This window comes from Labeo rohita, unplaced genomic scaffold (genome assembly GCF_022985175.1).
Source record: "Labeo rohita strain BAU-BD-2019 unplaced genomic scaffold, IGBB_LRoh.1.0 scaffold_754, whole genome shotgun sequence".
Lineage (NCBI taxonomy): Eukaryota > Metazoa > Chordata > Actinopteri > Cypriniformes > Cyprinidae > Labeo > Labeo rohita.
In genome coordinates, this window is record NW_026129694.1 from 26882 (window position 1) to 39433 (window position 12552).

Sequence of the window (12552 nt, forward strand, 5' to 3'; positions counted from 1 at the left end):
TCTTATCAATTCAATATACAAAAAGTAAATAAGAACATAAAAAACAAAGTAAATAAAAACAGTAAACAAAAAATATGATTTTTGTCTATAAATATACTGATTAAAACATAAAATTCAGAAAATATTTTAAAATTTATTCTGACAGTTTCTTTCACTTATTAAGAGATTTTATAATCATTTAATACAGCTTTCATTGTTTTATTATTTCTGTAAAACAGACATTTTTACATTTTGACACTAAAACAAATGATTGATGAGACATGACAATAAAAAATACACACTGATGTTACTGTCTATATGGTGATTTCTGACACATTTATTCTGTTATTTGAGTGACAGAAGTTGAGCTGCAGTATTAATGTCATGAAGAGACTCAATAACATCATCAGCTCAATGCATTATGGGTACAATCTCTCATCAGTCTATTCTGATTCGTCAACACAGTTTCACTGATGATTTATAATAAACACTAAACCCAGGATAGAGCGGCTGAGTGAATGTGGTCTGTTCTGTGTGGATGAGACTCATTGTGTCAGAGACGCTGTAGAAGGACAGAGTTCCTGCACTCACATCCACATATACTCCTATTCTACTGCTGATGGGCTTCACAGGGAGAACAGTCTGTATCTTATTGTGTCTGAATGAGTATCTGTCAGGAGAGCAGATCAAACTCCAGGACTGATCATTAGGTCCAAACCAACAGTCATCACCACGTCCCTTCCTGCTGATGCTCTTATATGACACTGATATATCCACATGATAATCTCCACTGCACTCAATCTCCCAGTAACAGCGTCCACACACACTCTCTCTACACAACACCTGATACCACTCATCAAATCTGTCTGGATGATCAGGATACGACTGATACTCATCCACACATGTCACCTTTCTGTTCTCCTCAAACAGAATGAGTTTATTGTGTGCTGTGTTTGGATCCAGTGTGAGAAAACAGGCATCTGAACACAAGAACAGACACATTTATAACACAACAACAATCACTACAGCTGTGTGTGTGTGTGGGTGTGTGTGTTTGTAGACGTACATTTCTTCAGTCCTGCTGTAATCCTGGATTCTCCTCCATGATCCACACTAGAAAACACACACACATTCAGACAGTCAACAAACTGTTGCTATGCAGTTGCTAAGGTACTTGGGTGGTTGCTAGACTGCTGCTATGTTGTTGCCAAGGTACACAAGGTGGTTGCTATGCAGTTGTTAAGGTACTTGGGTGGATGCTATGCTGCTGCTATGTGGTTGCCAAGGTACACAAGGTGGTTGCTATGGTACATGGTGTGGTTGCTAGTAGGGCTGTGTATCTGGATACGGGACTGCAGTGAATTTCAGCAGAACTGAATGAAACAGCTGTTTATTACACACTGAATACTGTAGATCATTGATAACTACAGACAGAGCAGACAGTTGAGCTCATATATTCATAAAATCATCTTCACATTGCTGGTAGGTGATCATTGCACAAATAATAACAGACTCTACACTAAAACAATAAATAAGTAAAAATGAAAAGTGTTGTAAACTAATGCATCTTCACTGTAGTTCACACATTCAATCACACTAAAACTTCAGCACTGAGCCACAAATTTTACCAATAAACTATTTTAACTGCTGAAGAGCTACATTATCTTTCTCTGCAAGGAGTCTGTAACATCACTGTTATTTGAATCAATTAAAGTCACAGCTGCACTGATAAACGATAAACACAGCAAAATGGAAGTAAATAAGCACTTGATGAATGACACTTTCCTGAGTGTAGATCACTAAATTGTGAGTTTATGGTGTTTTCAGAAAGCAGTGCTTTTATCTACAGTAGAGAGAGAGCACGTTCACATGGTTGCCAGGTTGACAAAAATAAGTAACACATTTAGCAGATATTTCAATATTACAAATGTGAAGCTCTGTTTCAGTGACTGCATCTCTTTATATCAGGCAACATCAGTTGTGTTCCTCTGTGGCCTGATTAAACTTTGTTGTAGCCTATAATATACACTATTCATTCTTTTTCTGTTTTAATCTGTTTTTTTTTTTTGTATTCAAATTAAGTGCAGTTCACTGCTGATACAGAAACAGCTGCATCAATACCCTTATCATCAAGTAGTACATTGTCATATGTATTGAACACAGTCCTAGTTCCTAGGGTCTTGCTATGCTGTTGTAAAAAATAAATAAAAATAATTCAATAAATTGTTGTGAAATAATATTACAATTTAAAATAACTCAACTCAATAATAACGATTTCAAAAATAAATCAGAATGATTTCTGAAGGATCATGTGACTGTGAAGACAATGAAGATTGAAGTAATAACTGATAATTTTTTTTTACTTTGCATCAGAGGAATGAATATTATTTTTAAAGTATTTTAAAATAGAAAACTTATTTTATATTGCAATTATATTTCATTATTAGTGTGAATATAATATGTAGTATAATATGTGTATATATACATACATATATATATATATATATATATAAGTATGAAGAGTTCAGATGCAAAACCAGATAAATCCATCTGACGTCTTTCTTAAAACATGCATTTTTATCAGGCTCAGATGTATAGGTTTCTATGTAAGTACCGGTACTTCTGATTGGGCTGAGGCTGGTATTTTAGCGAGTTTGAAGAAAAAGTATTTGATGGATATATAATATGTGTCAAGAGCATTCACTCAGTATCATTATCTCATTTTTGACCAAGATGGCTTTTATCTGGTTTTGCATCTGAACTCTTCATATATATATATACACTATCGTTCAAAAGTTTGGGGTCAGTAAGACTTGTAATAGTCTTTAAAGTAGTCTCTTATGCTCATCAAGGCTGCATTTATTTGATTAAAAAAAAAAAAAAAAAAAGTAATATTGCAAAATGTTTTACAATATAAAATAATGTTTTTTATTTTAACATACTTTAAAATAGAATTTAATTCTGTGATGAAAAGCTGAATTTTTATCAGCTGTTACTCCAGTCTTAAGTGTCACATGATCCTTCAGAAATCATTCTAATATGCGGATTTATTATTAGAATGGTCAATGTTGGATAATATCAACAGTTGTGCTGCCAAATATTTTTTGGAACCTGTAATTTTTTTTTTCAGGATTCTTTCATGAATAACAAGTTTAAAAAGTACAGTGTTTATTCAAAATATAAATATTTTATAACAATGTAAATTATTTATTATTAACTTTTAATAAACTTTTAATTATTAACTTAATACATCCTTGGTGAATAAGTATTAATTTCTTAAAAAAAAAAAAAAAAAAAGAAACAATAAAAATGTACTGACCCCAAACTTTTGAACGGTAGTGTATATATATATATATATATATATATATATATATATATAGTTTAATGTCAGTTATTTCTGTCTTTTATCTCCATTAATTGTAACTAATCCATTGAGTTTTTGTTTGCACAAGGAGTCTGATAACAGCCAAAGCTCCACACAGAGATCTGATCCCATCATCATTCAGTCTGTCTGGAATGACATGAAGAAACAGGAAAGGTACACTTAGTTTTTCAGGTAGATTTGCAGGTAGATTTCTTGAAGCACCTTGGAGACGTTACAACAGTTCTTCTGGATTGTCTCTTTCTGTTTCTTCATGTTATTCCAGATGATGATGGGATAAGATCTCTGTGTGGAGCACTGGCTGTTGTCAGACTCCTTGTGCAAACAAAAATCTCAATGGATTATCGCAATTAATGGCAAAATGAATGTTTGGAAATGTAAACTGATATTTTCTGCTGACACTACAGCAGAAGATAGAAATAACACATTAAACCATTTTTTTGCTGGTGAAAATAGTAGTAGCCTAAGACTTCCACGCAGTATATAAATATGTGTGTGTGTGTGTGTATGTAAAACATGTAAATACGAGTATATGTGTACAGTATATATATATATATATATATATATATATAGCACATAGTCACTGAGGAGTTGAAATAGAAAAGTATAAAATCTTTCTGGAAGACATTCTTGAGTTTGTCCAGTGAGTAGGTTGAATCCAACAGTTTTTCAGTGAGTAGTTTGACTCCTGAATCTCCTGGGTGATTGTAGCTCAGATCCAGCTTTCTCAGGTGTGAGGGGTTTGAACTCAGAGCTGAAAACACATAACGACAGCCTTTCTCTGTCACCATACAGCCAGACAATCTGAAAACACAGCAGTAGTCCACGTGACAATCAGACAAATCTCTTTCACACATTTTAGCCATGAATTATTCCTATAGGGTTGTGTTATAAACAAATGTATATGGAAAAAAAAAATGAAATGTCATGTATACATTATAAATCATACGATGGAAATACTGTCCAGTGGAGTTGTGTCACCAAAACACAGTTTAACATCACTTTCTGTTTTTATCTATTTTATGTAATTTTCTACATTTTCTAATTTGTATTAATCATGTAAAAAACAGGAACTAATAGGCAAAGAGTGAAATTGCCTTTTGTGTATTATTTCCACCCATTACTGAAGAAACCAGCTTCAGTTTGTTCTTAAAAGAATAGTTCACCCAAAAATGAAAATTTGATGTTTATCCGCTTACCCCAAGGGCATCCAAGATGTAGGTGACTTTGTTTCTTTAGTAGAACACAAACAAAGATTTTTAACCCTCTAAGCGCCAAAGTCGCAAAATTGCGACAAGACGTCATACTTGATGAAACAGACTGTAGTTCCTAAAATGCTGTAATGTGTCATTTGTATTCCCTACCACTAGATGGCAGACAAGTAGTACTTTGATTCTAAACCAAAATTATGTCATGTTCCTATTCAAAGTGTTTGAGGAAATAGTAGAGCAAGTGCTTGATGCGGCAGTAGTTCAATTCATAGCGTGCGAGTGAATTGTGAGAGAAAATCGCCAAATGGCTAATAAAAAGCTGTACCGTGAGGATGTGTTGCAGATGTTATTTGCCAATTCTGACTCTGAAAGGGAATATTTGCCTTTTGGAAATGGCGATCGGCCGTCTAATGATCGCGCTTCTCCCGGCACATCTTTGCAGCGCGATGGTGCTGCGGTGCAAGGCGAGAGTGTTCACGAAGCACAAACAAACGATCATTTCGACCCTTTGCCCACCGGGGATGGGGGTAGTGGGGGTAGTGGGGGTGGCAGGGGTGAACGCGGTCAAAGTGTCCATAGGAGATCTGTTAGAGGTAGAGGCAACAGGGATAGGAGAAATAGGGCTGGCAGTAGCGTTAGCTCTTTGGATGTAGTGCCCCGAATAGGTGGGAGTGGCCACGGTACACGTCAGCGGGCTGTGCGTGGGAGAGCCGGGAGACGTGGTAGAGGCAGCAGGGGTGATCTGGATATAAATAGGGCCGGAAATAGCGATGACAATGGTGGGTGGGTTTATTTGGGAAATGAAGAAGTGTATCAGGATTGGATCAAACACTTTGATGAGCTTGTTGGTTATCTAGGAGAGAAAGATTTGACCAGTGCTTCCCCCTTAGAATTTCTGTCCTTCTTTCTGACTGATGACTTCTGGAACCTCATTACAAATGAAACCAACAGATATGCTCATCAGTTTCTAAACTCCCAACAGCTGAAACCCAATTCCAGATTTCATAATTGGCATGATGTCTCTGTCTCAGAGATGAAGGCCTTCCTAGCACTGCATTTGTGTATGGGGCTGGTAGAGAAGGCAGAAATTGAGGATTACTGGGCAGAATTTTGGCCAACTTACACACCTGGGTTTGGCAAAGTAATGTCTAGGAACAGATTCGAGATCATTCTGTCTTTCCTCCATTTCGCAAACAATAGTGAGTATGTGGGGAGGGGTCAGCCAGGTTATGACAGGCTTTTCAAGGTGCGTCCAGTAATTGACCTGATAATTCCTTGTTTCTCCGCTGTTTATGGTCCACTCAAGGAGCTTTCTCTGGATGAAATGACCATAGCATTCAAGGGAAAGTCCACCTTGAAACAATACAACCCTAAAAAACCTGACAAATATGGTTACAAGGTGTTTGTGTTGAGTGAGGCCAGCTCAGGTTATGTTTTGCAGTGGTCCATGTACACTGGCCAAAATGCTGATGCTGATGCTGATGCTCAAAATGCTCATTTGTCACCTTTAAGCCACATCATGTCACCTCTGAGCCTCATTAAATGTCTGTAAACACACCTACATGCCACCTTTATGTTCTTTGCCACCTCTGTACTGCAAATTCATTTTGTTAATATTGATTTCATTTGATTGGTAACTTATTCTAATTAGAAATTTTGATAAAGCTTATAACACTTTGAATTTGACATAAAACAACACTTTTAATGAAGTTGGAAAAAATGCCATTACAAAGATTTAAAAAGCCCTTGTATATCACTTTAAGTGAAGGAGTCATCTCGCAATACTGATCAGAAAGTTCTCCTGAATAGTACAAGTGCTACTAAAAAGAAAAGTGTAGAGCCCTGATTTGATGTTAACATGTTAGCATTCCACTGTACCGCCCGATGTGTAGTTACATTTTATTGGAATGCTAAGAGGTTAATGTTAGATATTCTTCATGCTGCTCTGCTGCAGTCCATTACACACATATTAGCTATTTGTTTGGATGACAAAAACTTTTAAACGACTGTCTAACAGTACATGTCAAGTCAACTGGTGATTAGGATGGCCAATCAAATAAAAGGGCAGATGTTTGATACATGTATTTTGTATATTGTATAGTTGTATTTTCAAATCCAGAAAGACATTGAAAACAATGGATCATGAGCTTTTTGCATGAACATAAACATAGTGCCGCTCTGTATAATTATATCAAATTACATTGCAAGATTTACAATTTGATAAACACACTTTGCTTATTTATTTTATTGAAACCATTTACCTCAGAATCTCCAGCTGACAGTTTGGACTCTTCAGTCCATCAGAGAGAAGCTTCACTCCAGAATCCTCCATGTCATTGTTACTCAGGTCCAGCTTTCTCAGGATGTTTGAGTTGGAGGATTGTAAAGCTGAAGACAGACTTTCACAGGACTGAGCAGTGAGATTACATCCACATAGCCTGTTTTAAAAAAAACAAAACAAACAACTACATTGAAAACAAGTAAATGCCTTCCTTTAGATTTTAAATGTATGTTTCAGTAATTAAATTCTTCATAAAACATCTGTTACAGCAGTGCAGTGAAGGAAGGGTGGATCCAATTACAAGTTTGTATTAATTTAAATTAACAAAGAAAATGTCCAAAAGGGTCCAAAGACGAAGAAAAATATAATCACAACAAAACAGCTAACAAACATGCACCATGACCTGAAGAAACCAAGGAGTATAAATAAACAAGATAATGAAGAACTAGACTAGACATAGGAAACAAACTAATCAGCAATTATTAAAACAAATGACAACATACTGTAGTGGACAGCACATTCCTGGGCCCAGTTTATGGCAAGGGGGCCCCTCCCTGACCACAATAGTGGACAGAGGTTTGTTACATTTTGATTGGATCTTGGTGAACCAACATAAGCAAACTGTCCAACCGCATCAGATAAAGATGCCAGGACAACAGCCAGACATCTCTTAGAGGGCAAGAAGATGACCTTTGGTACAAAGCCCAGGAAGGACAAAACTTCCTATTGGTCAAAATGCAGTTTCTGCCCTTCACCCACCTTGAGACTGATTTCTAAGGTTTGGCCTGTGACCAACCATAAAAATTCCTTAGGACCTCTAGATGCAGCAGCATTGGGTGAAACAAAGAGATCACAAAGATCCATCCAAATCCATTCATAACTATGTTTTCAAACTTTAAAACTAATGCACACTACAACACACACATCTTATACTTATTCAGAGAAATAAGTATTCCTACTGACAGCGGCGTGTAGTGCAACATCTTACGCAAACCCGGCTGTTAATGGACAAATGAATGCATGCATGACAGTTCAATCTTTTCCCATCATGTTTGGACTTAATGTATTCATAACATTGCCAAAAATGCATTCTGGTTATGGTTTGGAAAGTGAGAAATGCACCGGTAAAACTTTAGTGACACTTTTCTAACCCTGTGTTTGGACTATGCAAATAAATTCCACAGGAGGAAAGAAGGGTGGGCCACCACGTGTCCCCCCACTCTGATGGAACCAGCCAATCACAGCACGGAAATGGAGAAGCGCCAAATTGCAATCTCCTCCTCATTGGAAAGGGATAAAGGTACCCTTCCAAAAGACACTCCTTGTTCTGAGTCTCCAGCATGTCTAAGAGACACAAACAGAGCACCAAAGTTATGAGTCTGAGCCCTGCAAGGGTGAGACAATAGCAGAAACACCTCTGTTCTGAGTCTGCCGCCCATCAAGGAAAGGACTGTAACAGATCAACAAAGTTCTGAGTTTTAGTCTGTTAAGGGAAGAGACTGTAACAGAAACACCCCGTTCTAAATCCTGTAGGGGAAGAGGCAATAACAGCTACACCGTTCTGAGTCTGCGACCCGCAAGGGTGAGACAACAACAGATATCAAGTCCAAGTCTCCAGCTTTTGAGGCAGCAACAGATACAACCACTTTCTGAGCCTTCAGCCTGCGAGGAAAGAGATACTCTACGTTCAGAGTCTTCGTCCAGAGGGACAACAACAGATGCAGCATCCTGATTCTCCATCCTAGAGAGACAAAGCGGACTGACCAAGTTCTGAGTCTCTAGCCCAGAGAGGCAGAAGACACACAGACGTTTGCAAGGTTAAGCTCCGACGAGCAAACCTTCACTTCAGGTACTTTTGCTTGCGTGTTCCAAGCTAAGGACCTTCAGCACCTACTCCAGGGCCACATCTGCGTGTTCCAGATCTTAGGACCCTTGGTGCTCCAGGAGATCAGCATCCTACAGCGCTTCATCTTCAAGGCTGTCGAAACGGATTCCTGTTCCTTTCCCCACTGTACTGCCACCATCGCAACCAGTGGAAGTTGTCGCTGCCACTGGACTGCTCACTCAACCACAGAGAACGTAAATATCACTTCCAAACCTCTTCCAGAGACCTTGGCATTGTTGTATATTATCATGATTTTCTTATTTACATTAGATATTATATAGCTGACTGCAGTTGATAGCAAATCTTACACATATCTGTTTGATGCATAAAAAGGTTCTTTACCTTATTTAGCAACAGTTTATTATCTATTTCTATTTTCTTATCTATCTTATAACGTAGCTCTGACATGGCAACACCCAACATAATCTCTTGCATTTTATGCATCTTATGCACTTTATTCCTTCTTCATTCATGGTATTCATTTAGTAGTTGTTGATTACTCTTGCATATCTTTTGTTAATAAAAATTATTTTATTACAACTTGTGTCTTCTTTGTGTTAATAATAAAGTAAGAGGCTTTACGAGTTAGAGATCCCACCAATCTTTCTTATGTGATGTACTCATAACCACACATTAATTGACACATGATCCAAGAATCATCATGTCAGCTGTGACATGAGTACCCATCACTACCCTATTTCATCTCCCTGGGTTGGCGAAAACAAAATTCACTATATTATTTGGTGTCCCTGGGTGGGCGAAAGTGAAATTCACTACAATACTTAGGAATAAACAAGATAAAAGACAAAAAAATAAACACAGGAAATTAGAACTCAGTAAGAACAGGATGAAAAGAACATCAAACTAAGAGTAACATCTGTTACAGCAGTGCAGTGAAGGAAGGGTGGATCCAATTACAAGTTTGTATTAATTTAAATTAACAAAGAAAATGTCCAAAAGGATCCAAAGACAAACAAAAATATAATCACAACAAAACAGCTAACAAACATGCACCATGACCTGAAGAAACCAAGGAGTATAAATATACAAGATAGTGAAGAATTAGACTAGACATAGGAGACAAACTAATCAGCAGTTAATAAAACAAATGAAAATATACTTAGGAATTAACAAGATAGAAGACAAAAAACAAACACAGGAAATTAGAACTCAGATACACAGGATGAAAAGAACATCAATTTTGTTTTTTGTATTCAGGAGCTGTTTGTTTGTACACATGTGTAACATAAACCCTGAATGTGCTCATGGCATTGCATTCATGGAAATCTATTTTCTTGCTTTGTTCTCTCTTGAGTGATGAGATGATGATGATGATAATAAAAATAATAATAATAATCATCATCATCATCATCATCTAGTTTAAACACTACATTGTTAATTTATTTGATTGAAAAGAATTTACCTCAAAATCTCCAGCTGACAGTCTGGACTTTTCAGTCTATCAGTAAGAAGCTTTACTCCAGAATGCTTCAGGTCATTATTACTCAGGTTCAGCTCTCTCAGGACAGAGTTTGCGGATTGTAAAACTGATGAAAAACTCCCACAAGACTGAGCAGTGAGATTACATCCACATAACCTGTTTAAAGAACAAAACAAAGAACTATGATGAAAACAAGTAAATTGCCTTCCTTTAGATTTTAAATGTATGTTTCAATAATTAAATTCTTCATAAAACCTCTGTTACAGCACTGCATTGAAGAAAGGGTGGATCCAATAGTATCAAGTCTGTATTTATTTAAATTAACAAAGATTTTACAAGAATAAAGCATTGCTAATCAAGAAATCATTGTGTTTGACACTGATAAAGCTGCCTACGTGAAGAAGGCTTTTGTTGCTTCACTTCAGTCATTATTCCCATAGATCAAACAATATCACAGCCTAGTTGTATACTTTTTTATATTTCAGAATTTTAATTACATGTAACATTGGTGTGAACACTCTAAGCTTAACCTCATTTTGACTCTCACTGTGTATTTTTCATTCCAAGACGTGTGGCAGATTTTCACTGCCATTGGTGAAAATTTTATATTTAAAAGATTCAGCATGCACTTATGTCACCTCTGAGCCTCATTAAATGGCTGTAAACACACATACATGCCACTTTTATATTTTATCTTTGCCACCTCTGTAGTGCAAATTAATTTTGTTAATACTGATTTCATTTGACTGGAAACTTATTCTAATTAGAAATTTTAAGTAGAAATTTTTATAAAGCTTATTAAACTTTGAATTTGACATAAATAAAACCCTATTAATGAAGTTTAAAAAAATACTATTACAAAGATATAATTAAAAAGCCCCTGTAAATCACTTTGAGTGAAGGAGTCATTTCGCAATACTGATCAGAAAGTTCTCCTGAATAGTACAAGTGCTAAAAAAAAAAGTAAGCGTAGAGCCCTGATTTGATATGAACATGTTAGCATTCCACTGTACCGCCCGATGTGTAGTTACATTTTATAGGAATGCTAAGGGGTTAATATTAGATATTCTTCATGCTGCTCGGCTGCACTCCATTACACACACATTAGCTATTTGTTTGGATGAAATTTACTGATTTAAACAGCTGTCTAAAAGTACATGTCAAGTCAAATGGTGATTAGGATGGCCAATCAAATAAAAGGGCAGATTTTTGATACATGTTGTATTTTCAAATCCAGAAAGACACTAAAAACAATGGTTCATGAGCTTTTTGCATGAACATAAACATAGTGCCGCACTGTATAATTTTATCAAATTACATCACAAGCTTTACAATTTGATAAACACACTTTGCTTATTTATTTTATTGAAGCCATTTACCTCAGTATTTCCAGCTGACAGTTTGGACTCTTCAGTCCATCAGAAAGAAGTTTCACTCCAGAATCCTGCAGGTCATTGTTACTCAGGTCCAGCTCTCTCAGGATGTTTGAGATGGAGGATTGTAGAGCTGAAGACAGAATTTCACAGGACTGAGTGGTGAGATTACATCCACATAGCCTGTATAAAAAACAAAACAAACAACTACATTGAAAACAAGTAAAAGGCCTTCCTTTAGATTTTAAATGTATGTTTTAGTTATTCAGAATAGAAGAGTGGATCCAAGTGCAGCAAGTTTGTATTAATTTAACTTAAAGGGGTCATCGGATGTAAAGTTCACTTTTACATGTTGTTTAAACATAAGTGTGTGTACACAACCACCCTATAATGATAAGTCCACCCAGTGGTTTTTAACGAGTTTACACTTAAATATAATAAACTGAGTAAAGGTTATGCATATTTGGCGTGCTGTCCGGGAGAGGGCTCTGAGCTCGGTAATCATCCTCATGTCCGGGGCACTGCCCATGCCCGGGGAGAGAGGTCCAAGCTAGGCATTTTAGCCCGAACCCAAAGCGTTCCCCCCCTGGGGAAGGAATGGGCTGAAGGTGAGGACTGCTTTGGTTATTTGTAGGGATTCTCTCGTGGTGACTGGATAGTAGGGATGTTCATTTCGGTTATTTTTCCTAACCAACAGCCGATGCTCGTTAACCGATTATTAACCGTTAACCGTTAACTATTATTTTAGAAAGGATAAGTGTCTGTGACTCATTAAAAATACCAAAATTTGTTTTCCAGTGATTAATTTTACATGTGCAAAAAGCTGCAAACAACAAAACATGAGGAATCGCATAGACGCATCACATCATGCACTTGCAGCGCTTATGCCAGCGGAGAAAAACATCATAAAGCTAGGCTATATATATAATGAATGAATAAGCCTATACAATAAATATTTTTACTAAACAAAACGAAAGAAAAAACTGTGCAACAAGTAGCT

At 36.6% G+C, this 12552-nt stretch overlaps 1 protein-coding gene across 1 annotated transcript; it reads right to left on the reverse strand.

Moving 5' to 3' along the window:
- Positions 1–286: 286 nt before the first annotated feature.
- Positions 287–11735, reverse strand: LOC127161851 (ribonuclease inhibitor; the record flags this gene model as incomplete). Its single annotated transcript, XM_051104604.1, has 6 exons — positions 287–959; positions 1046–1092; positions 3992–4165; positions 6834–7010; positions 10162–10335; positions 11559–11735. Coding segments are annotated over 6 exons (1273 nt in total), but the record flags the coding sequence as incomplete, so codon positions are not given.
- Between the last annotated feature and the right edge of the window lie 817 nt (positions 11736–12552).